Source organism: Lissotriton vulgaris, chromosome 3_1, assembly GCF_964263255.1.
Source record: "Lissotriton vulgaris chromosome 3_1, aLisVul1.2, whole genome shotgun sequence".
Classification (NCBI taxonomy): domain Eukaryota; kingdom Metazoa; phylum Chordata; class Amphibia; order Caudata; family Salamandridae; genus Lissotriton; species Lissotriton vulgaris.
Genome location: NC_141689.1, coordinates 954,264,937 through 954,292,702, shown reverse-complemented (window position 1 = coordinate 954,292,702; position 27,766 = coordinate 954,264,937). Strand labels below are relative to the sequence as shown.

Below are 27,766 nucleotides of genomic sequence, written 5' to 3'. Positions count from 1 at the left end.
ATGTCTGAGAGTGGCGTGACATTTAAAGTAACTTTTGGGAGATTAGATGCCATTTTCCAAATTTCTGTGAAATAATGAACTTTATATCCACATTCTAAGTTGCACACACTACGCTCTGTCAATTTTAACGGTGCAATTTCTATAAATTAACATATGAAGCAAATGCAAAGATTACAGCATTATTGCCGCAGCTTGGTTCCACCACTTAAAACGTGGTGTGCTATTAAAGATTATGGAGATGTTAGATGGCTGTATTCTCTTTAACAGGGAATGTTGCCTCCCATCTTAAAAATAGAAAGTGACCTCAAGCCCTTTCAAATAATAGACTCATTATCCACTCACTATAATGTATATGGTGATGGAAAATCTAGTTGTCCTTCTGCTTGAAAGCCATCCTGACCTTTCTTTATCAGTATCTAGTGATGCTGTTTTGAATTCACAAGACTGAAGGCAACCTTTCGGCTATCAACTAGGATTTGCTGGCGCTGGCTGAGAGAAGCCATGCAGCCGTGCTGACTTTTTTAAAAATTTACCTGCAGCTCATAACTGGACAAAGGCAAACTATTGAAGAGCTTGGCTTTGGTTGTGAATCCAAGTCAAGAGACCATTTCTATGTTGAAACGTTCCTATCCCCAAGGCAATTGTCACGCTTTCGAACATCGACCATCAGGGATCCCTCTCATTTCAGGCCGCATGTACAATGGCCAATACATTCATTTCATAAACCAGTTCTTAGTGAAGAGCTGTTCGTCTCCAGATGAGATGTATTTGTGTGTTTCCAGCTCCAGATGCCTCCTTTGAATTACTTATTGCATTCCTGAAAGGTCTCCAATACTTAAAGGCTTTCTCTTTCATCATGACCTTTGCTTTTCCTCTGTCTGTCCTCTGCCTGTAGCATAAATGTGGGATTCTGTTCGACAGTAATAGTAATAAAACTGACCTCCTGATATGGAGAGCCGACAAAACTGCCCCCCCCCCCCCTCTGTTCTACAAACCGAGCATTGCTCATTGGTATCAATAGAACAACAATGCCCCTGCACTATACAAGTATGTGAAACGTTACAGTAATGACATTTTTATAGCAAATGATGATCAGTAAGTATACATCCACACTTTCGGAGTGACTTTATGAGGATCAGTTAATCCAGGTTCAGGTACAAGAGTTCCGAAAAAGAAAGAGAAATGTTCAGTTCTTGGTGTAAATAATTGGTTTATTGTTCCTTTGTTAATGCCAACACGTGTTTCATCGCAGGGAACCTACTGCGGATCTTCAGGGCTGGACGGAAAACATAAAAAGGTGCATTTGCAAGAGGTTCTTATTGTGAATGCCAAATGTTGGTGACTTGCCAAAGTGAAAAAGTGGTCATGCTTATAGTGACTCTGTGTAATTGTGACATGTTCAATACCAGAGTGAATTTGTGAGTCTATAGAGTGTACGAGTGGTTGAGTGAATCTATAGTGACATGTATTGATATCCTTTATGTCGGTTTTGTGAGATTACCGCTCGCCCTTTTGCCTATACCTACCACTTTACAGTGCTCTCTACCGTGCGGACACACGGGTGTGCGCCCAATTTCCCTGGTTGAAGTTGAAAATCTCCTTGTTGTTTACATTGCTCATTGGTATGTCTGTTAATTTCCATGTCCAAAGCGAGATTCTCCTCTTAAACATCTGGATTGATTGCAAGCAACAGGTTCAGAATTTTGCGCAGTCACTGGCGCCAGGATTTACTTACTGTCTCATCATGCAGGCTCGCAGAGTCTTTCATCTTCAAGTGAATTCCCTTGAACATGGTATCAAAGTGTCTTTTACATGCTTACATTGTTTTGTTCTGTCTGACGTGCTGGCATAAGCACATTCTTCATGTACGACTATTGTCAGGACATACATGTTTACATCTATGTACAAATTCGGCTTTTCAAAGAAAAGCAGTGCTTGAATTAGTTGACGCTAACAGAGGCTGGTATAGCCAACTTCTGTTATCAAATTGCAAGTGCTATTGCACCCTACTTGCATATGTAATAAAGGCACTTTTCTTATTCAGGTCCTGATTGAGTTAATTTTTAAACCATATGGCCCATAGCTGCTGGAAAACCCATCCGTCTAGAAAGTTTCATCAGAGATTGGATTAGTGTGGTTTCAGACAAGGAGCACCTCTGCATGAAATAGATGATTACAAAGAAGATATCTATCTGACTTTCACCGTCCAAGAGATAGCAGACAAACATTTAATTTTGGTGCAGACATGAGAAACTCAAGGTGCATGGACACTCTAGCTCAGATCATGAATGAGAGAAGGTTAAAGATTGTGTTTTAGATTATTGAATGACTGTACCATTTAAAAGTGTGTCGTTTATTAACTGATTTGTTTTCAGGAATTAATGAATTCATAGACATGTAACTCAAATTTCGTCAGTAGTTCAGACATGTATTATTAAATTACATTTGATAAATGTATTACATATTCTTACAAAAAGAAACTAGTTAACATTTTAAATTCATCTTATTAAATTAGAAAGAGCTTGGACATTCCTTGTCCGTAACAATTGGACTTTATGTGTAACTTAATTTCTGGACATCTGGTGAAATTCAGAGTTAGTTAGTTACAGTTATAAAAATTTGACTTTATGAATTTAAAAGCTCAAAGTGGTTTTATTTTGCAAAGATACTGTGAATTGCTTAATCAATCCATAAGCGATGATTAAATAGCACTTGACAAGAGGTCATTCTAGTACGGCAGCTACCATTTTAATTTTAATCGAGGCAGTGCCTCACTAAGGAGGCAGTTCTTCAGATGGAAATATGGAAGGGCAGGTACTCACTATTTAGAGTACCTGTTTGTTCCTGAGAAGTGTCAGTACTCTCCCATTAAATGTATTGCAGCAGTGCTGAGAAGTGCAGATACTCTCTCATTCAAATTAAAGAAGTGCAGGCACTCAGTACCGGGCAGTACCTTCCCATTTAAAGCACTGCAAGGTCGAACAACCTACCTCTAAGTGAAGGAAAGGATTAAGCAGGTCGTCAATCATTGTCAGACTGCAGGGTTTCCATGATCTGGGGAGAGGTGTTGTGCTGCATAGTTGATATATGGAAGTTTTACATGCACATAATCAATTTAACGAACAAATGTCCCTTTTACTTAATCTCACACACATATTGGATTTTAATTAAAACATCAGGCAGTTAAGTGCCCATATTTCACTCTTTGGGGATACCATAGATTCAATTGAGAGAAATATATAAATCTAAGTTGCCTAAAATTCAAGGGTCCTTCATACTCACCATTGTGCAATATTTAAAATCCACATTTCACCTTGAAGGGAAGATTTTCAATAGTAATACCATGCGTGTTTGGCGTGTGTGTGTATATATGTCACTTTTCATTTTTGTCTGTTTTTATTGTTAAGAACACCGAGTGAATTTTATCTTTTTCTCTGTAACATTCTAAATATTATTGCTCTGATTTCCCATCATACAGTGCGAAAAGAGATAATGCATTGCTTTTGTCTTGTAACTTGCTTGAAGTAAATGCATCATTTCCATGCAACGTTTTTCCTGAACTTTAAAAACATCAAAACACTGTTTCAACATGAATTAAAAACCAACTCCACATTTATACATGGCAGAGTTTAGAGAGCCCTTTATGGTTCTGAGAAACGGGCCATTGTACTATGTCGCTTGGATAATGCTAAAAATAGATTCAATAAATCAGAGTGCCATCGCAATACTGTTTCATATCGACCTAGAACTCAAAATGATAACCCATATTGCCAACCTTAGACCTCTTATTTACCGTTTTAACATCTGGTCTACTGAGGCTGAGGCACTAGAGCCATATTGGAAAGCCCTACTAGATGTTTCAAAGATGAACAAAGCATCTGATATTCCATGGCTGAAATTTGTTCAGACATGATTTGAATGTTTGGGGCTAAAACAATATTGGGTCAACCCTGATATGCTATTAACTGTCAGTGTCAAAACTGTAAAAATACAATACTAGGAGTTTGTGATTAGACTGTGGTGCTCAGATACACCAGTATACGGGCTAAATGACTTCTTTTTAAACTACAAATATGTTTTGAAATTTGAAACGTTTCTGGGTATTCTTAACAATTCACAAGCTAATTTGTTGTACTTGAAAGTTAGACTCGGGATTCTCTTTTTAGCTGATTACAGCCATAAATGATCCAACACAAAATTGAGGTCTAAATCGTGTCCCTCATGTAATGTTGGTTGAGACTGAGGTTAATGTATTCTTCTTTTGCCATTCTTATATAAAACCAAGAAGGTGATGGATTGTGCTGTCTACGCCACATGCTACCCAGGGCCAGTTGTCCTGCCAACACTGCCGACAATCCTTCACCATCCTCAACATCCCCACGACTGCCACACTCACGCCGGACCGCAGCACCCCTGATGCCCTTAGGTGCATCCTCATCAACGTGCACTCCCTGCACAGACATGCTGTAGAGATCAGGGACCTCCTCGACACCATCTCGCCAGACGTAGCCTCCTTCACAAAAATCTGGACCAACTCCACCTCTGCCCCGACATCGCCATCACTATCCCCAATAGATATAAGATCCTGAGGAAGGACCGCCACAACTGCCCAAGAGGAGAACTCGCCATCGCACACAAGAGCTCCCTCCGACTCACCACTTCCAGCACGAGCGACTCCCCATCCACCACCAAACACCTCCATTTTCGGATCCAGACCAGCCCCATAACGACCTTACACAGCTCCCTCACATACAGAACCCCAGACTTCGAACCATGTTCACCGCTACCATTGCCGACCTCATCACACCCCACGCCATTGCCTCCATGGAATATATACTCATCGGAGACCTCAACTTCTACCTCAACAATCTCAGCGATCCCAACTCCGCTACCCTCCTGGACAACCTCGCCAACCTCGGAATGAAAAAGCTCATCACCACCCCCACTCACAAGGCAGGACACACCCTCGACTCCTCCTTCACAGGAGGTAACAACATCCACTTCAGCCACATCACGCAACCACCTTGGACAGACCACCACTGCGTACACTTCTCTTTCGACAAAGCCATTGCCCCAAACTTACACCACCCCCTCCGCGAAGGCACTGGAACAAGGTCCCTGAGGAGCACCTCAACTCCACCCTCATCCATGATCCCCAACCCACCTCGACCAATACCAACTACACAGCCAAAGAACTTCACAGATGCATCACCAACTGCGCAGCCAAGCTCACCCCCCTCCGTAACCCCGACAGGCAGCGCCCCAGGAAGGCATGTGGTTCACCGCTGACCTCCAAAAATCCAGACACCTGCGAATGTCTCGAAAAGCTATGGAGAAACAGCAAATTCTCGGAAGACCGTACCAACTACAAGAACGCCTTAACGGAATACCACCAACTCATCAGATCCTGCAAAAGGACCTTCATCCGAAACAAAATCCAAGCCAATGCCAGCGACTCCAAGGAACTCTTTAGCATCCTCCAGGAAAAGCCACGGACGTCACACCCACCCAGGACCCCTGCAACAAAGTCGGCTCCTACTTCCACCTGAAGATAAGATCTCTCGACTCTATGACAACTTCAACGACCAGACCCCGGACACCAAACCCTTTCCTCCCCCCAGAAACGACAGCCAGCCCACCATCTCCTCCTGGACTGCAGGCACCACTGAAGACACCGCTTCAACGATGAAAAGCATTCACTCAGGAGCCCCTATGGACCCCTACCACTCCGCACATCTTCCACAAAGCCTACCATAGCACCGGAGCTACAACGCATCATCAACGCCACCTTCGAAGCAGGCACATTCCCCAATGACTGGAAACGCACAGAAGTCAAGCCCCTTCTCAAGAAGCCCTCAGCAGATCTGGACCTCAAGAACTACTGACCCATCTCTCTCCTCCCTTTCAGGACCAAAGTCACTGAGAAGATAGTCAACGCCCAACTAACGAACTTCATTGAAGAGAACTCCATCCTCGACCCCTCCCAATCCAGATTCTGCAGCAACGACAGCACCAAGACCGCCCTACTCGCCGCCACAGACGACATCCACACACTCCTCAACCAATGTCACACTGCGGCCCTGATCCTGCTTGACCTCTCTACAGCCTTCAACACCGTCTCCCACCCCACTCTCTCCCCCAGAATCCACGACGCCGGCATACATGGAGCCACCCTTGACTAGCTCCGCTCCTTCCTCACCTCCAGAACCCAAAGAATCAGACTCGCGCCCTTTCTCTCCGAACCCACAGAGATCAACTGCGGACCCAGGGAGATCAACTGAGGGATCGTCGCTTAGCCCCACGCTCTTCAACATAAGCGTGGCCCCCTTCGCCGCCATTGTCAGGCAGCATGGACTCAGAATAGTATTCTAGGCCAACCACACGCCTATCTCATCCTCTCCCGCACCAAGGACCCCCACACTACCAGACTCAGCTTCCAGGATGGAATGAAGGATGTTGCATCCTGGATGAGCAGCAGCTGCCTGAAGCTTAACTCTGAGAAGACAGAAGTCCTCGTCCTCAGGACCCTCCCTCTCTGTATGGGACAACACCTGGTGGCTCACCGCCCTCAGCAGTCCCTCCACGGACCACGCTCGCAACCTCAGAGTCATACTCCACTCCTCCCTCATTATGAACCGACAGATCAACGCTGTCGCCTCCACCTGTTTCAACACCGTCCATATCCTTCGCAAGACCTTCAAATGGATCCTCCCCGAATCGAGAAGGACCGTCACCCTCGCACTCATAACCAGCAGACTGGACCAAGGAAATGCCCTCTAGTCGAAGTCAAAAATCACTGCCCCACAACAAACTCCAGACCATTCAGAACCCAGCAGCCAGACTCGTCCTCTGCATCCCTCGACATGAACACATCACCCAACACCCATGAGCCCTCCACTTTCTCCCCTTCAAGAAGAGAGTAATCTTCGAAATACTCACCCATGCCTACAAGTGCCGCCACAACACCAGACCCCAGTATCTCAATGAAAGAATCTCCTACCACGTATCCTCCGATCCGCCGACCTCCGCCTTGCCGAAAGCTCATGCATCCGCAGAGCCACAATGGGAGGAAGAGCATTCTACTACATCACGGCAAAGACCTGGAATGAGCTCCCTATCAACATCAGACGTGCCCCCCACTCTGCACACCTTCAGGAAGAGCCTCAAGACCTGGCTCTTGGACTGAGCCGGTGCTGTACCCCCCCTCCCAAGCACCTTGAGACCCTCACGGGTGAGTAGCACACTTCACAATTCCCTGATTTGTTGATTGCTATTATGTCAGAACATGGGGATTATGCAGTACTCAATTGCTCTTAGAATATACAAAACTGATACATGTAGTTAAATGACATTTGCTATTGCTAGATTCTTTCTGTCTTTTCGGCACCTAAAATCAAAAATTGTCTTTGTATATTAATATTCTCAGATTTTAGGATTTTATTGTATCTATTGGGTTTTTATTCTATGTTTATTTGATTTCAATGTTACACTTATAATTGTATGTGTTGATCGAACAAATCAATTGAATTGAGAGCATGTATATGAAAACTAGTCTGTGTTTTTTATATTTTCTGTGTATTCCTTTTCTCTTCATCTTTGTATTTCATGTATTTTGGCACTATCCTGTAACTTGGCATATGTTCTTACAGGTACCACTGCTACAGTTTAAAGTAATTTTTAATGTATGTGCTTCTGATTCAACTTCAGTATTATTTAGAAAAGTAATAAGCTGCGCTTGATTCGCTATTCCTATTGTGCAGTATATTATTTGGTGTTATTACCTTGGAGGTTGGTGAAACTTTTCAATATAGTGACAAAAACGTTTTTACATGCACTTTACTGAATTTTATTTCTAGGTATCATTGCAGTATTTTTAATCTTTTAGAACAATATCACTAGTTATATCCAATTAATTGTACCCATTGTAGCCAAGTGAGGGACATACCTAAGACCACCAGTAGTCCTTCTTTTGAACAAACTGCTAAATAAACATTTCAGTTGATTTTATGCATCATTCAAGTTTATTTCCGTGTTTATTGCAAGTGATAGACAGTTGCTGAAATTTGTTTTTGCATTGAGTGACTTCTCTGGAGATTTAATGTATAAGCAGTGATTAAGCACCCCTTCACTTACTGTTGAGTTTATGATTTGACAGTCCTCATATATTTTGTGAAAAAACTGTGAGATTTAGTATAGCAATGAAACCTTCCCGATTCGGATGGTCTCCCAAAAGTTGCTGTAAATAAAATACAAATTTAAAGAGCTATACAGATGACAACGCAAATCACCAGTCTCTCGCGTTGTTTCTTCAAAATATATCTTCTGGGAGGTTTATTGTTAATACAACTCTCCACAGTCCACTCCCATGAAGTGACCTCATCATCCAGAGACTGTCTTTGAGTGTGCAACATGAGACTATCTCAAAATGTGCTTCCTAAGAGGATATTTCTTTGTGGTAAATAGCATTTTTATCCGCTTTAAGTATTGTATCACTTATTAGCTAATAGAATATCCAATGTTGTATGTGTTTTGCTTTTTTTTCTAAGTTGGGATGGAAATTCTATGATGCAGACGATTATCACCCTGACGAGAACAAAGCGAAAATGGCAAAAGGAATTCCACTTGATGACCAGGTAACCAGATCGTTCTTAAAATGTTATTGGGTGTCTGATCATTTTTGTTTCACTTTTCATTTTCGTTTTTATTGCCTCATTCCAGTGCCTGGGCTCGAATTATTGTCATTCCCGACAGAATCGTTATGGAATTTTATATGTAATATAGACCCAGATTCTGAGGGTCACCGGCCCCTTAGTATGTTTGACTGAACTAGAATTATAGCTGAATCAAGTAAGTACTTTCTTAAAAACTGGAATGTTTGACTTTCAGCTCATCGCAGTGGCCTCGCTATAATTACAGTTGGGGTGATGTTAATTTACGCCATCTTCATGCAGCCCATACATTAAGTTGGAAAATCTCCAAGTGAATGTGCGCGCTGAGAACAACACCGCTCAGAAACGTAGAATAGCAACCCTTTCTCTCTTTCCCAGTTGTGCAGTCTGCAGCGTATTATTATTATTATTATTATTATATTCTTATATAGCGCCAGATTCGACCCCCGAAGGGGTATCTCCGCACTTGCCTTGGGAACCCGTCCTGGCTTTTCCCTGTGAGATAGCCCCTACAGGGCATCCCCAAGGTGAAAGCCAGGCATCCCGCCGCGGGGGCCCGTTGTGGAGATTAAGCAAGCTTAATGCCCAGAGTTGCAGAGTGTGAACCCATGATTAGGTCAGGCACCGAAGCGAGAATTATTGAGTCCATGGACATTTGAGTTCAAGACCCTGCCGCGTCGGGAATTGAACCCTGGTCCCGGGTCTGACCTCTGCTTCAGGGTCTGCCTGCTCTAACCAGTGAGCCACTCCACTCCACTTAAACCATAAGGCCTCAATGATGAATGCCTCGTGTCCTGTGCAGTCATTTTAGCATAATGATAAAGTCCAACATCGAGGTGTTTAGAATTTCTCTGGTGTGAAAACTATAAACTATTGCTAGTTTTACCAAAAAATGGGGCGCAATAGACTGATTTTGATGTTTTCTGCACCGAAATCTGCATGTCATTTTATTTACCGGGCATTTATCGCTCATTAAATACTCGCTTTTTTGACCTTCCGCAATTTACATGGGAAAAATTGTGTTGGTGCAGTGTTTACCAGAAGAGTCATAATTTCCTAAAGTGCCACAACAAGAATAAACTAACTCACATAACGGAAATTTCCAGGAGACTCTGTATTTAGGTACTCAGATTGGAATTTAGCAATTAATGTATGCGCTGTAGACAGTGCAGTTTCAGGAAAAACAAATAAATGGAACTATTGTGCATTGCTTTCAAAGATATAAATACATAAATAAACCCTGGACGGCTTCGTGATCCATCCCATAATGTACATATGGCATATTGTAGAAAGAGCGGGCAAAAGGTCTGGCCATAATAAAGTTATCTTTGACACCTGTGTGACGACACTAATTCATAGTACTATTACTATAGCAGCAACACCCCACACAATAATATATAAATGTCGTCAACTGCAGTATTAAAAAAAAAGGAAACGTTCTCCCAGACTATAAACTTAACTAGACTGGTGTGTAGTTATGAGTAATAGGTGCAATACATTACATATGCTATCAAAGTTACCATCTGTGACGCAGATAAAAAGAACAGCTTGGGTGCAGAGAAGACATTTTTTTTATTTTTTTGTTAAACATGATTAATGTACGAGGTTGCACTTGTCTGTATGAACTCAAGATGATAGTGCTATTTGAAGAAAGCAAAAATATGTAATCTGGAGTGCTGGGGGAATAGAGCTGGTAGACTGGTAATGTTTTAATCTCATGTTGTCATGAATACGCATTTTTGAGAGGGAAAAAATTGCCAGCTGTCACTTGGAGTTTTATCCATGCACCACAAACCTTAATAAGAAAACAAAACTATACTGCAACTTAATCTGGCGTTATTTTTATGGTATTTTAAGTTTACTTCAGAATTATCCCTGTCCTGCCTCAGGTTATATCCGATTTAAAAGACACCAGCTTCAAGAAGATGATGGTAATGATGCCGTCTGCTTTCTCTGTTTGCTTAATGCATCGCGGGCTTGACTCGTTGTTCTGAGCCTTTGCTTCTCTGTTGCTCCGAATTATTGACTGGAAGGGGAGGATGGTGTTGTCTGCAAGTGATCGGGTGTGGTGATTGAGCTGTAGTTTGGAACTCAGCCAGAATCCCAGGGGGTTTCTATTGTTCACTACATGATGTTATTCTTTATACTCTAAGTCTGGGTTCTAGTTATGAACCGGATGTTCGACATTTTATTTTTCACCACTGAAGTCTTGGTATTGTGACATATTTAGTATCTTCACATTCGTGCCATCTTTGTAAAACTTCACGTCGGTGATTTTCTTTTCCAGCCAAAAAATCCAGTGCAGTTTGTTTTTGGTTTGAAAATTCCCTCCCAAAAAGTAGGTCTTGCAGGTATTTTTCCTTCCACTAAGCCTACTTTTTTGTGGGATTTTTCTTCAACAGTTTTTCATGAAATTGTGCCAGGTGGGTAATGGTAGCTTCGCTGATTTGGTGAAGTCAACCTTCGCTACCCCTAATTCTGGACAGGTGAAGCGGAAGTACTAGCTGACGGATTTAACAGCAGTACCGATAACAGCCAAACCCTGGGCGGACAACTACACTACGCTCGCGTAGTTTGCGACGTTTGCGCTACTTCGCACTACGCGATTTGTAGGTAGCACAGTGCGAACAAGCCTAGCAGTCATTTATTCTTGCTCGCGGTCCTCAATGTCAAGTTGACGACCGCGAGCGAGCAAAATGACACCCCGGCAAGACATTTTCCTCATTCGTGATAAGCAACATCAAGTTGGCGATCGCGAGCGTGGAAAATAAACTTCCTGGCGAGATTCTCAGCGCGGGGAGGTCAGGTTTCTCATTGCGAGTGGTCGCATATACTCGCGACCGCTCGCGATGAGAAACTACCAGTCCGCGTTGAGAAAGCTGCAGCTCGAGTAAAAATCTACTCGAGCGGCAGAAAATGACCGCTTGCACTGTGCAAGGTGCCGTTTTCAATGATTGCACAGTGTGGACAAGCATCCAGCACTATGCAATCATCGCGAACTGCGCACTACGCAGTTCGCGTACCTCCCGTAGTGTGAAGTGCACTTTGCGTAGCTACGCGTAGCGCTACTTCGCGAACTACGCCCAGGGTTACTTTAAGGACAACTGTGGCCTCTGAGGAAGACCACTAAATGCATTTTGAACTTTGCACTTATTAAAGAACTAGCAGCCCGCCCCAGCGTTGCCTGGAGCAGAAGGGGGCTGGGGGCTGCATTTTTACCCCGGGGCAGAAGGTGGCTGGGGCAGCATGTTGAGCGGTGCACCCGCCGACTCCCTCCCTCCCCCCCCCCTCCCCCACCCCCCCCCCCCCCCCCGGCCCGCCTCCCGCCTCCCGCCCGGACTCCAGCAACATCTCCAGCCACGTACCTCTCACTGCTCCTCCGCTTCCCGCCGCTCCTCCCCGCGCTGCCACTGCTCCTCCGGTTCTCGCCGCTCCACAGCTCCTACCGGCGCTGTTGTCCTCCGCTCTTCCTGGTTCTGGTGAACGCCGCTCCTCCCCTCACACAGACGTCGCTCATGTCGTCTGCTCTTCCTGGTTCTGGTGAACGCCGCTCCTCCACTCACGCAGACGTCGCGGCCGGCGCTAGTTGCAAGGGACTACATTTTTTAATTTATTAATATTTTAAACAACGTTTTATTTTTATTTTTATGTAGCCTATGTCCTTCTGCTTGCCCTGAGGTTTTCTAAGATGTCTTGGGTGTGTAGATTGGCGCTGTGGTTCCCGAGATTACCTTGCCCAAAGGTGCAAGTTCTCTCTTTATAATAGTAGTATAGAAGATAGATACGCCAAAGATAAAGGGCCAGATGCATCAAAGGGTTTTGCTCATTCTATGTCTATGGTAAAATGTGTTCATGCATATGGCCCAAAGGCACAAGCCCTTTCTGTGGGGGGGGGGGTGCCCCTAAATCTTGTGTGTTTTCCTTCCTTTGTCATTTTTTGTTGTCTCTGCACTGGGTCGTTAGTTTCCACGGTTTTCATGATATGATTGCTTTGTTCCTTGAGAAAACTGTTGAAAAATGTATAATTAGAGCACCTTGAAAAATTAAGAAAACTACTTCTGTGCAGCTGTTCTTTAATGTAATGCAATGAAGTACATGTCCACATATTGTTGAAGACTTACTGAAATATCTGTTGTGATTCTCTTTATATAGGATCGGATTCCATGGCTTTGTTTTTTACATGACCTGATAATGAGGTAAGTAACCATTGCATAAAGGGGTGAGAATTGTGTACCTATGGAGGGAGTGCTGTTAGATTGCAATTTAAAATGATACCAAGACCAACTAACAATAATGTGGGTGAAATTAAACTTAAGTACATTTTCTGCAATTTTAGATATAATAAAAATATAATAACATTGGGCCCTATTCATGAAAAAAGAAAGAAATCTGCACCGCAGGTTTACTTGTATGTGAGGGTGCAGAATGGCTACTTTTTGTAGTTCATCAATTCCGATTGGAGGCAGCGTGGAAAGCTGTGCCTGGCGTAGGGTTCTCTGCGGTTTCCATTAGGAACGGGTAATTCCTAACTTTTATTTACATTCTACCTAGCAGGAGTGCCTCATTGCAGAGAGCGCTTTGCGTGGGGTGAGCGTCACCTTGACAGTTTTGTGTAACATGGAGCATTTACTTTTTTTATGCTTCCTTTGATTTTCAGCGGGGACTTTGGTCTTCAAAAATCTCATACATACGAACTGTTGTATTGGAGGGGAGGGTGGGGTGGCCAGAAGGATGAAGTAGATGGATAACTACAGAGATGGATGGAGAGGAGTATGTATATAGAGTATGATGAGGGGCGGTATGGAGAAAAGGGACGATGGAGAGAATGACGGATGGAGAAACAATCGAAAGAAAAATGAATGATGGATAGGAGAAGAAAAAAATAAGTAAGATTGGCTCGATGGGGAGATAAGGGATGAGAAGGATGGATGGAAGGTGAATGAAAAGGAAAGAAGGCAAAAGACAAGAATGAAGAGGCGAGCTAGATAAAAAGAAAGATGAGAGAAGGAAGGAAGGATGGATGCAGGGGCGGCTCTAGGCTCATGGTGGCCCTGGGCATGGAGCGTAGGTATGGGGCCCCGGAAAGGGGGTCCGGTCAGGGCGGAGCGCGGAGGCCAGTGAAGAGGGTGGGTCAGGGTGTTTGAAAGTGGAACAGAGCCGGAGGCCGCCAAATCCCTGCCAGGGGCCGCCAAATCCCTGCCAGGGGCCGCCACTCAAATATGTATCCATCCTCAGAGGATTATTATATTAAGGATATATATTGGTGTGGTGGCCCCTGTGGTTTGGTCGCCCTGTGCAGGTGCACAGCTTGCACATGCCTAAAGCCGCCCCTGATGGATGGGTGCACTGAAGGAAAAGACAAAGTTGAATGGATGGGTGGAAAAATACAGAAAGGATGGAAAGTAAGAATAAAAGCAAGATGGAAAGACAAAGAAAGATGGACGAAAGACTGAAGTAAGGATGCGGAGAAGGAAGGAAATGTAAGCATTTTAAAATTCCATCTAGGGGAGCAATCTGTCTGAAGACTGCTGGGTTCACTTGCCTCGTCCACTCGCTTGGAGGTATTTAGGACATGATTCAAAGTGGGCGGTATTTTTTTTTTCTAGCTACTCTCATATTTAAAAATAATCATCAACGTCCATGTTCATGGGTGTTCATAATAAACTTTAAGCCATGCCTTGAAATGCCCTTTTTCCCTTTAGTGGATTTTTATGTCTGCGAAGATCTCCACACTTGTGGCAGAAGTTTCTGTCCGTGTAAATGGGCTTTTGCCTGCCAGGAATGTCTTTGTGGTTTCCTGGCTGGCATAGAAAAGTCATATTTGTTTGTAAACTTAAGTTTATAATCAAATTTACCTTTTGAGAATGGAATCGATGGATTTTTGTTGTATAAAAGAAATGTATTCTACGAATACAAGGTGCATACATTGTAACCTACAGTTACTGTTTCATAACTTGAGTCTCTAAACTAGACATGACTTTACAATTGCACAGGTTCAGAAGTTGCACTGGGAGGGTAGGTAACAATTATTTCAGGTTGCAACGACTAGTTCTCATAGACCACCATTTGTTCATTTAATTCACTCCAGGAAATAAAACTTGTGGATTTCAGAGAGCAGAACAGTGCTATGTGTACTAAGATGTGGTGCTGTTGTCTTCTCTCCCTGAACTGGTGCACTTTCAGCTGCCATGCGCCAATACACAAACCCTTGCGTCAAAGTGCAGGGGTGTGTGTGTTCTCTAAGAAATTGTTTTCATACTGTAAAGGGGCCCTTATTGTACAAAAACGATACTTTTCTTGCTTTGTATGTGTGCTCTACAATGCACCATGCTTGCAATGTTGGAGAGCCATTTCTCTTTGTGGTACCTGCCTCAACAAAACATAGAAGCTTGGCGCAGAACCCTGTCTGCAGTTGGTTGTCGAAGGGGATTTGTGTCAAAACCAATGTGTGGTTGCATGCATTACCCAAAGAATATAGCCTTGAGGCAAAGTAATGTAAAGCAATGAGTAGTGCAAATTTGTGTTACTTTGGAAGACTGCCAAGCACAAATCCTGATTTGCGTTGGATAGTTCTTCATAACATACAACTGTACTTCTAATTTGCTTTAGGAGCCAGTCTTGAGGAGCCTGGTACATCTGGTCAGTCGGGGCAGTTTTCACATTTTCAGTTCCTGACCTTGCCAACATGGAAGATGGGGATATGTCCAAAACCACTTGATAGAATAGGCACATTTTCATTGATTCATGTCACCAGCTGGAGTCAAACCTTCCGCCTTACGCAAGGAAGCACACATCATTAACACCAAGAGATAAAACCATGGCAGCACTACATAAAGTAGACACAAAATCATTATACACCACTGTTCTAGTATCTGGTGGAATGTCACAACCAAGTTTCAGTGGTGTGCCACAAGAAGTATGTCCTACAATGTTGAGATACATCAACAGCTGCATACACTTTGCACACAATGAGGAATTTTCCAATGTGAATGGAGTTTAGCATGATTTGGCTCCACTACCACATGGTCTCCATCCTCTGCGATGTAAGGGATGTTCCGTCGCATGGCGATTTTGTGAAGCATACAGCAGGCCATGGTGATGTGGTACATCTTAGTGGATGACTAAGGGAAGGCTAAACCACTTTTGTCCAGACCTCAAAATCTGGCCTTTAGGAGCCCGAAAGTCCGCTGCCCTGGATGCTGCATCTGTCCATGGGCCTAATTGAAGCAGACCTCCCCTTGGCATTGTTGGATTCCTCAGCGGTGCCAACAACCATAGTTGGTTGGGATAAGCTGATTCTCTTACATGGAAGACAAAAAAGGCCCAAAATTCTGTAACACAACTCCAGATCATGCAACTAGCAATACCCCAAACAATATTATGAACGTTTGTACTGGCCCTCTCAGGTCCCAGTTGAGACATTTGCAGGGGTATGGGGCTGTTCCATAATACAAAGGAATCCTGGACAGAGCCGGGGAAACAGGCACAGATGCTTGCGATGTACACATTTTGTAAGCAGACAGCTTGCACGTTGATTGAATAGAAGTTCTTTTGATCCCGGTACACCTGTTCTCTGTCGTGTGGTGGCACTAAGGCAATGTGTGTGCAATCAGTTGCCCCAACCACATTTGGTAGGTGGCCCAAACCATAGAAGTTATGCTTCACATTGGCTAAATCCTGCTGCCAAGGAAACTGGATGAAGCTGCGGTTAGACACACCCAGTTAACTATTCTTGTGGAAATCATTTCCCTGGAGAGGTCACTTTGCCAGTTAAGAGTTTCTCTTCAGCCAGTGCGAAACTTTATTTACTAAAGATGCATGAAATTCATACTGTGCCTGCCGGAGCGCAGGAACATTCTCCAGTACTATTATATAGGGTGGACACGCGGTGGATTGTGGGGTCGTATGTCCTTTGAGTCAGGTTAAATCACATTATCGAATACGTGAGGCACCCTATGATTAGTGTCCCGAGATTTATGTACCATTTTTTTAACTGAGGGCTGCACAGATGAATTTTGGGGGACCGTGTCCCACCCCGGCAAAGGACTGCAAATTTGGCATTGCAGGCTATACACAGCGCAATGTAGTCTCCATTAATAAAAGTAAACCTGGCTGGCATCAATCCGAATCCTCCCAAAATTCCGGCAGTGGCCTCCTGAAGTAAACAAATTTGTATTAAAACTTTAAAATTTAATTTCAATCTAAAGCTCAGTTATTGAGTCATCCCAGTTTCCTTTTCAGTTCTATTCTGCTAAATTAAATTATAAATGGGGAGGGAAGTCTCTTGCCACTAGACCAACAGGAGATCCTTAAGCTGAACTGCCTAAGATTCAAATTGGGTTGTGCAAGATATTGGGGTTCAGAAAATCATTGGCGTTTGGCTCCCACAAATTATGGTAGCAGAGGATGGGTAGCGTAAGAGCAACACCTTTTAAGTGGTCCCAAAAAGGTTTTTGTAGTTTCTGACCCTTTAATGCTTAGATCATTTTTTTTTTTTAATTTACCAACTATCCGGTATTGGATCCTCCTGAAAAGGGAATAGCTGTATTGGCTGTGCATTACTGAATGAATTCTTGAGTATGCATAGGCAGAAATTGAGTTTGTGAATGTGTCTTGGACTAGGGGTTTATGATGATGGATTTTTGTGTTGAGTTGTTTGGATATGTAATGATGAACATGAGTTCTATTTGTGGATTGATTACTGTTGTGTTGATGTAATATTAATATTTGTAATCTCATTTGAAGGATTTCATTGTCAGATCGAATTAAGTTGATTATCGGATTTGTCGTAAATCCGAGATATTTATTAAAGTTATGTATTATGGTGTGTAGAGAAAGACACCGCATACGCATCTGTAGGGACTCTGCATTAACGATTTTCCTTTTCAGGTTTGAAACTTTAATTTGAGTCATTGTGCTTACCCTGAGTGCACATGGTAGAGTACATTGATTCAGAAGTACATTTCTGCTGAACAGTGATTGCCTGGCAAGAGTTTTTTATGTATTGTTTTATTTGAGATTCAATTTTTTGTGATTGAATTGTTTTACTCTTTAATACTGGCCCTGATTACGAGTATAGGTGGTATTTATTTCACTTGGTGAATAATGATACCACGGGGTACGTTATTTATTGAGTGTAATAACTATTACCTATTACAAGTTGTTGGGGAAAAAACATGCAGGTTTTGGTGTTAAGTTCTCCAGTCCAAAATCCGCATGATACAGTAAATACCATCTGGGGTTCCCCAGTTAAATTTCGGCTGGTTTGACCTGCCAAAATTTAATGAAGGTTGAGTTATTTAATGCATCTGAAATTTATCAGATACATTAAATACCTAACAATTCACCATTCCAAATCCATGCGTAAACAGGGGTTTATGTATGGGTTGAATTAATCACCCACCTCCTAATCAGTCTCATGACTTTATTTCCTTTCAAGGGTAAACAGACTAGGGGTTTATTAATTTTAAGTAGTTTAATGAGGTTCTGTAATTGTATTTGCTGTTCACGAAGAAGTAGGGCTATGATTGTTTGCTCAGCCAGAGTGCCGCACTGGGATTGATGAGACATCACCACAAAGCTGTGATAGGTTGACCTTTGACAGAGCCGCGCCGTTATTGGCTTATCTTCACTAAAATGATTTATAGCGTTTATTGTAATAGTGAGATTATTTTGAGTTCAGTTAGTTGGAAATCATGTGTGGTGTATTCTAAGGATGATATACCTAGGGACGATCTGAAATTGCCAAGTGAAGGAACGCCAGCATATGAAAAGATGAAGGAGGTCAGGTATTACACATGCACCTGGATCTCTGACTGGAATAAATATACAGCAAATGATGAGGCTTTACAGTTTCCATTAGAGGGCACCTTCCATATTAAAAAGCTATATTTTGTAAGAGAAACCATGTATGATATGAGGCGAGTACCCAATACATAAACAGTTTGAGGCGTTCATAAAATGTGATCTTGTGTTGACCGAAAAGGAGAGAGAAAAGAAAGATGGGTCTATAAAGAAGTTATTCAAGAGTTGGCTAGAAAGTAAATTAGATTGTCAAGAGACAGGTTGAAGAGTAGACCTGTTTGAATTCTTAAAGAACTTTCCTGCAATAGTTATTGGAAAAGAGCAGGATGAAAAGAAAATGAAAAAAGGGGTTTGGAGTCCGATAATGAAGATGATCAATTCATAAGTGAGCTGTTGAATTCTAGACCTCGTCCATATAATGTTAGATCAATGGAGGCAACCCATACTGCTGTAGGGGTTAATAAGGGTGCTGGATGAGATACATAGTACAAGCTGCTACTGGAGTTGTACCAAGATCCCAGACAGATGTTACAAACACAATAGCAATGCCTAGTACAAGTGGATGTGGGGTTCTTGAGGGTAAGACACAGATTACTCCTGTGAGAACAATGGTAGAAGAACCCCCTCCTAAACAAATTTGTATTGGAAATAAATAAAAAAAGAATTTGGTCAAATGTTACAAGAGAATTTGGATTTAAACAGACTATTAAATAACAGTGCTGGTGAAGCGAGGTCTTTGATAAAAGAAGCAGCTAGATGTGCTAATGAAGTGCATGATAAATTGGAGGATTTAGCCAATGAGCTAGAAGTTGACATTAGCAAAATGGAAAACGTGAAACAAAATTTAAAACAGATTTGACACATTATGAGATCAAATAAATGGGCTTAATTACTTTAAGGGCTCATATTGTAGATTTAATTGACAAAATGAGAGATTGGAATGCTTTGAAGAAAATTCAAAAGAAATGATTGAAGGGAACAGTCAAAATAAAATAAAAAGGATTGATGGAAAGGCAAGAAATATTTCAAGTGTTTCAGAAGTAGGGAGAGTTTCAGTGATAGAGTTCCCTTTAGGTGAAGTGCATGTTCCATAGACAAGGGTGGATTTGTATGCATTTGCACCAAATTTTTCAAAGTTGTGAGAAGACCCAGCAAAGTGGTATGAGGAAATGAATAGATTTACACTTATTTCCCAAATATTATGGATTGATTTGCATATGTTGTTTGAGAGTAGTTCCTGGAGACATGGTTAGAATGTAAGGTTGTTACTGTATGGTCAACACAGGAACCATTTAGACTTATAATGCGACCTCTACGGATATAGCAAATATAAGGCTGTCATTGAATATTTGAAAAAACGAGTTCTTGAAAGGGTTATAAATTGGGAGAAGATTTTAAAAATGACACAGGAACCCAAGGAATCAGTGCATTTCTATTATGGAAGGTTGATGCATGTTTATAGGAAACAAATCGGAGTTGAAAATACAGAGAAAGATTGAGTTGGTGGTTTTGTTTCTGCCTTCGTGAACAGATTGAGGCCAGAGAATAATACTTATATTCAATAGAGTGAGTTGCCCTGGCAGGTAAGGGCATTGATGAGATATTAATGTTGGGTAAAAATAGTAGTGGCTACTTTAAGATGAAGCAAAAGAAGCTAATGGAGAAGACAACGCCTCAGACAAAACAGTTTGAGAGAGGGTTGCAAAATCAAATGGGCTATCATATGAATTGTGTGCAGGATGGAATTAATGAAATACATTTGGTAATGGAAAGAGGTAAAGGAGATGGGATGAATGTAAATGTTGAAGTGTTGAAAAAGGATACAGCGTAAGAGGAAGAGGGAATGTAGACAAAATCCTGTCAGGATTCAGGTGAATTCGTATCAAATTCAACAGATACCGAAAAGTAATATATCCCGAGACCCAGAAATCACTCTGCACATACCGACAGTGCACCTGCTTGTAGACACGGACGACTCTCCTTGACATTAGGGGCACACTGCACTCCACTAACAGTGCGTGTGCACTCCATGATAAATTCAGGAACGACCTCAGCGTAACCGCTGGAGTGTTACGATACCTGTTATATTTCTTGGAATTTTTTACCTCAATCGGAACGTTAGTGGCCGGGTTGGAATTATCACTGGCGACTAGTTCATACGAAGATTACATCACAGGATTTCAGACATTTGTCTATCTCATTTCTGAAACATCGTCACCAGGCGGGTTGGAATTATCACCGGCAGAGCATTCGAACTCAGACTGTTACCACTTTACTTAAGCCCTTACGAAGTCACGGGATAACTCCCTTTGGCGACGAAACACGTGTCAGCTGGTTTTCATATGTTCCTTTGAATAATAATATTCAATATCAACAAGAGAGGTAGGGCGTAGACACTCCTGTACCCCGGTTATATGTATTGTAAACAACAAAGGAGTGACTGAGGTGCAAATGAAAAGTGACAAACGTGATAGTTCGAAGGTTTATGAAGTAAAGCTCCGCTGTGTGCCGCACGCGTGATCAATGCTCACACGCGTGTGGTGTACACAGCGGGGCTGTCTCACAGTCCCTAAGTGAGCCCGAGCGACTATCTTCAACTAGAAGAAAGTCTGGGCGCTTGCTGGTCACCCTCTAGTGGGTGGAGGGAAAGAACCTTAATTCTTAGAAGGACCCTCACTCACCACTAGTTGGTGACATGCTTCATCATCGGGTCCCCGCTGGGGTGACCGAATGCCTCCCCAGCGTGCTACGACGCCTGGTTACAGCGGAGCAGGATGTGGTGGGTGCAACAGTGCCCAAATTAGGAGGTGACTAACTGTGATAGTGCAAATGTGTTTTAACAATTAAAAAATGCTAAGGTTGTGCCTTTAGAAAAAAAATGTAATAATGGCCAGTCCGCATTGGTTAAAAACAGAGTGAGCGGACTCCCCAGGTTCTTAATTAAGGAACCGGAATCCTAAATCAAAGGTAAAATTTGGTTGACATGTTTCAGCTGTTTTTATTGCCTATAGCTCAGCTTTCTTCAGGACCTATATCAAAAGTCCTCCGGTGGTGTGCGCGCGCTAAGGCGCACCCTCCCGTGAGGCTCTAAGTGTGAAAAATATATATACAGTGTCAAAAGACGGAAAAATTCAGTCAGTACCACACTACCCACTTTGGTAGGGGTGTGTAGAAAAAGGGAACTTCCTAAGGGACAAGATTGTGCCCCTTCGGAAACGACAGCTTGGGGTGACTTCACGCGGCGTTTCTTTCAACGCCCGCGGCTCCCCTCCGTGTACCTACACGGACATCTGCTGTCTCCCTCCTCTTTTGACACTGTATATACAGAATGCAGTACAGAATATGCAGAATCAGGAGTCATTTTGAATGGCTATGCCAGCCATCCGGTAATACAGCAGAACATGAGAAATAAAATGCATGAAATCCAGGGTATCCGCAAAGTGATATTATTTTGGATGATGAGATGGCAGGAAGTAGTTCACAATGATGGTGCCTGAGGGAGTTGGAAGATATTTGCTTGGAGGATTTTTAGAGGTAGATCTGAGTGGCCCACACGTTGACAGAGAAATCAGTGGCTATCCTGTTTCATTTCCAGATTGATACAGGGGCTACCCTTTCTACAGTTTGTTCTGTTGAAGACCCACGCCTACCCCTCTCAGGAAGAGAAGTCCAAGTTGTAGGGATCAGCAATAAACAAAGTGTAAGTCATGTTACAGCAGATATTCCAGTTAAAATTGTTCAGATTAAGAATAAACATACATTTATATTGTGTGATTTTGGTCCCGTAAATTTACTTGGAAGGGATCTCCTTTGTAAAAAGGAATTGTGTGATCTATTGTACACTAAAAAGTGTTGTAATTGAAACACATGATGAGGATTCAGTTTTTAAAATCAGTTCAGAAGATGTGTGTGTTGAACTGTACCCAGCTTTGAGAAAAGTAGACCTACCACTATATTTAAGACATTCTGTCACAGAAGAAGTATGGGATTATACTGGTAAAGAAATTGAATTAATTACAAGAGCAAAAACAGTGACAAAGTTTAAACCAGTTGCAATAGTTCCAACTTTATAAAAGAGGTGGAACAAGTAATGAAACCAATGATTGAGAAAATGGTCGAGCAGGGAATTCTCAGAGAAATGCTTGGTAGTCCTTGCAAATCTCTGGCGATGGGAATTAAAAAGCCGAAGGGCAAATGAAAAATTGTACAGGATCTCCAAAAGAGAACAAAATGTTGTTACTTGTTGTCTAGTGGTTCCAAATCAAACAGTCATATTGTTTCATATTTTATCTGAAGCAGAATGTTCAAGTAATTGACTTATGCCAATCATTCTTTTCAATTTCATTATAGGAGGACTCACAGTTCCACTTTGCATTCCAATTTTTGAATAAACTACTTGTGTGGTGTAGAATCCCACAATGGTATTCTAAAAGTCTTTCAATTTTTTCACAAATACCGAAAAATATTTTCGGAGTTTAAAACTGCCATGGTAATCATTCCTTGCTCCATATACTGGTGATTTGCTAATTCCATCCAAGGTGAATGAAGACTGTAAGCCAAATACAATTGCTTTGTTGAACCATTTGGCAAAAATTGTCAATGTCTCCCCAACTAAAATGCAGTATTGTAAAAGAGAAGTCCTTTCTCTTGGACACCATATTGAAAAGGATGTGAGGAAAGTCTCTACAGAGAGTGTAGCTGCAATTCTGAAATTGAGTCCACCAATCACTCAGAGGGAGGTTTGGATGTTTCTTGGAATTGTTGGGAACTGTCATCCATAGATTCCAAATGTTTCCTTTATTGCAAAACATTTAGCAAGGTTTATCTGCTGTGATGTATAGGATCCTCTAATATTTGATGACGAGTGTCTTGATGAATTTAATAAGTTAAAGGAGTGTTTGCGTCATATGCCTGCAATCAGGATGTCTAATTATAATTATGTTTTTTCTATTTTGTCATGAAAAAGATGGATGTGCACTTTCAATCTTCACTCAAAAACATGGAGGACTAAAGCACCTTGTTGCATACCTTGGATCCAGTAGTTATAAGTCTTCCTGGTTGTCTGAAATTGGGTGCTCCAATTGGCTTGGCAATTCAACAAAGCGAAGGAATTTTGATAGGCTATACCTTAATTGCCAATGTCCTTCTTTCAGTTGAGATCCTTTTGACAAGGACAAAACACAGCACAATATGAACTGTGGGTTGATATGGTACTCTCTTGCACTCTTGCAGCAGAGAACATTTCAATTTGAAGATACAATGTCCTAAATCCAGCAACACTGCCTCCAATTCCAGACAATAATTGTGAAGACAGGGACGATGAAACTGATCATGAGTTGGTGCATGATTGTATATAAGTGACTGGATTATTTACAAAACCAAGAGCAGACCTAAAAGAAAATCCATTGGAATTGACTGATCTGACATGGTTTGTTGATGGTTCCTCTGTAAATGACGAGTAGGGGGATTAAAATCTGTCTATGCAGTATGTTCTATCCGATAAACACTTGAAGCTTCCTCCCTACCAAACAAGTTAATAGCGCAAGTGCCGGAAGTAATTGTCTTGACAAGAGGTTGCTGCTTAACAGAAAAGTTGAAAGTGACAATCTATATAGATAGCCAGTATGGTTTGGTGTTCACAATTATGGCAGCAGAAATTAAATTTACTACATCCTTGGGAGCTCCTATAAATAATTGCATGAATATATTGGATGTTTGGGATGCAATTCAGAAGGCAAAAGAGTGGCCATTATTAGGTACATAGCCGATAAAGCTGGCAAAGACATGGCACAATGGGAAATAGATATAAAGATCAGATGGCAAGATACAGTATTTTACAAGAAGAGTCAACTGTTCAGAATATTGACAGTTATGATTTTACCACTGATATAAATAATGTCAATTGTTTCTTTATGTATTAAATGCAGACATCTTTGAGTAAACTAAGACATCTTCAAGAAGATGCTCCTCAAAAAGAGAAAAGAAAGTGGGAGAAATTAGGCTATAAAAAGAATGATCAGAATTTGTATGTAAATTCAGTAAAAAAGTATGTCTTGTCAGATTCAATATTGTAGCCCATGTGTAATTACTTGCATAATCAAACTCATAGAGAGATAGTTTTGGTGAGGATCTTTAAAAAAATATTGGGAATTTCAACATGTTGGTGAATATGTGTGTGGCTGTTGTTTGACATGCCATTTATATAATCAGGGCAAGAAAACTGTTACAGCTATGAATCCCGCTGGCAAATCTTAAGGCCCATTGTTAGGTCTCGCTTGAGACAGCGCAAGCTGTCTCTTCGAGACATTTAGTAAGTGGCTTTTAAAAATGCCACCAGAGGGTTTTGCGGGGCTGAAGATTGAGTGCACGCGCGCAGCCATCTGTCTTTCAGGGGTCATTAGTACGCGCAACCATCTGTCTTTCAGAGTCATTAGCACCACTCAGCTGCACGTCTTGTGGCTCCGTAACAATGGACTTCAGTAACGCTTAAATCCCCCTACTAAACGCGCTGTTTGCTAACTTTCATAAACATTGCAGCATTGGATAATTTGCAGCTCCTGGCGGTCCTCGTGGGTTTATGGGTTTCAATTAATGATCGCAGCAGCTCTTCTTGGTTTTTTTTTGCTCTGCATGTTTTTCATGGACCGAGGCAGATCTTCAATTATATGCAGCATGCAATGCCTGGCCTAATTATTCTACAATTGTATCTCCTAATAGCCTTTTAAAAGTATTCAAATTGTTGTCACTAAGAGCTTTCTGTTTATGTTAAACATATTTACTGATTTACAAATGTTACAAACCGTCAGCTTTATCTGTCTTTCCTCTGCCACTTCAGCCTAGGCTCCGCTCTAAGAGTCTCCACGCATGCATGAACAAAGACCACTTTTGCCAGGAGTCAGCAAGTCTCAGCCCAGCGCGTGCACATTTATATAACGCGAAATCGACCCGAAGGCATTGGAGCTCTTGACACCTGCACCAGTTTACTTGCAGCTCAACTTGTTTTTTTTTACTTCCACCCCAAGCCAACAGCCTCAACCCTTCCACAGACTTCAATACCTTTCCAATCAGTTGTTCCGCTCCATTGATTTCTATGGGGGTCTTCCCCACCACCATTCCCCCCCCATGGCTTCAGTGGGAATGCCCCCCTGAAAGCTATCAGGACGGTGGTGTTCCTCCATGGAAGGAATCCCCAGGCCTCCTCGGTGAAAGGAAGAGTTGCCGCGGCTGCCTATGTGTTTCTAGCCTCTGTCCTCACCTGGAGTGGAGAAGAGGGGACGTGGAAATGCCCTCACCCCCTCAGCTACCGACTTCGGCTCCGCTGGCTACAGGCCTCTCTCCTCGCCACAGGCGCAATTCTTCACTGGCATAGGCCCCTTAAAGCAAAGGGCTCCCCGTCCCGGTGCCAAGGTTTTCAGGGTTAGAGGGGGATGGTGGGGCTTCCCGGCTGTTGGGCAGAGAGAGAAGTGGGGGTGCCCATATTGGCCAGGTTTGGAGTTATTCTAACAACCGAGGAGTGCGTGAGAGCTCGAGAGCATTAGGTGCTTTTGAGTAGTTGCGATGGAATGGCATTCAAGGTGTCACAAGCGGCTCCCCCTGAACAAAACTCTCTCGAAGTGTTCTTGTTACGCACCCTAGGCCGCCCTGCCTTGCTCTTACTTCGAGAGGGAAAGTTGGCAGTGAGTGAGGACTACAATTCCCATGGTGCAGTTTGTTGTTGGAACACTGCACTGGAGACGGGAGTCTGCTGATATGGAGCCATCGGGTCACCTATTCACACCAATACTTGATGGCTCCATACCAGCGGAGCGCCATCTCCAGTCCATCGATGCACCTGTGTGGTTGAATTCACAAACTGCGATACGCAGGGGTTTACATTGAAACATACGTGTCTTACAACCACCAGCGTTCTGCACACAGGTATTGTCTGATTCATACTTATAAATGGGAAAAGAGAAAACTCTGAGTCCCGGAATGCACCGTACTGTCTTTTGCAGGCAAACTCGCCTTCAACTAAGCATCTCGTATCGAGCCGATAGCAGTCTGAACACGGAGACTGCGGGGGTTAATACTCGAAACAAGGAAAACTACAGGTCCCGGTATGCGCTTACTTTCCACCTAGGGGGGAGTCAATCAGTGAATACCCACACAAACTCACCAAAGACCCCTGCATCACATGCATCTCGGACAAGGTGCAGCATTGAATAACCCTCTGCCAAGTGACTCCCACGTCAAGCCTGATCCCTTGGGCAAACCCACGATCGTAAGCACCATCACTTGGCACTCTTTGCGCCAGTACGCAATGCCCTGGGTTCAGCGCCAGCCAGGCAGGCACACATTTAACCCTGCTTAATAGAAAACAATGAGGGCATTGACTTCAGCTTCCCACTAACTGCCAACATCTGAGCACATACCTACTGTGTGGCTAGAAAAATAACAACACCACTTACTGTAATCTTTCATCGTGTTTCAAAGAAGGAACTCAAAACCTCACTTCCTGCCCAAAATGTCACGATTTGGACAACACCGTAAGAGTCCTTCCAAACATTTCTACCAAGCCAGTAGTGATGCCCAAGGCTTGTCGCTGCAGGAACTCCTTGCTGACTCTGAAAACCTTGGCAGGGTGTCCAAGTACACAACCACACATACAACCACACACACACACACACACAACCACACACACGCCCACACACACAACCACACACACACACAACCACACACACACATAACCACACACACACAACCACACACAGACAACCACACACGCACACACCCATACACAACCACACACACAAGCAGACATACAACCACACAAACACATAACCACACACACAACCACACACATAACCACACATACAACAACCACACACAGCCACACACACAACCACACATAACCACACACACAACCACAAAACCACACACAAAACCACACACAAACACACACACAAGCACACACACAACCACACAAACAACCACACACACAACCGCACACAGACAACTACACACACAACCAGAATTAAATCCGGACAAAACAGAACTGATACTCACCGATAGCCTCCCCAGCCCTTGGTCCCCTGCTTTCTGGCCCCCGGCCCTTGGTCTTCCTCCCTCACCTTCCACCAAAGACAAAACCTTGGGTATCCTAATTAGCCAAGACCTAACAATGCGCCCTCAGATTAGCGCCGTTGTTTTGGCCTGTTTTTTGTCCCTCCGCATCATCCGCAAAATTTCCCGTTTCTTTTTTCCGTTGATGCCCTCAAACTCATCATCATGGCCATGATTGTCTCCCGCCTTAA

The 27,766-nt window shown here is 42.8% G+C and overlaps 1 protein-coding gene across 2 annotated transcripts in view; it reads left to right on the top strand.

Annotated features, from left to right (window-relative positions):
- IDNK (IDNK gluconokinase) overlaps positions 1 to 27,766 on the top strand; it is a 102,866-nt gene that overhangs the window by 38,041 nt on the left and 37,059 nt on the right. For both annotated transcript variants that reach the window (XM_086961319.1, XM_086961318.1), the window contains exons 3-4: positions 8,547 to 8,633; positions 12,822 to 12,865. In XM_086961319.1, coding sequence (XP_086817445.1) covers positions 8,547 to 8,633; positions 12,822 to 12,865 — 131 coding nt within the window. The remainder of the gene's footprint in view (positions 1 to 8,546; positions 8,634 to 12,821; positions 12,866 to 27,766) is intronic.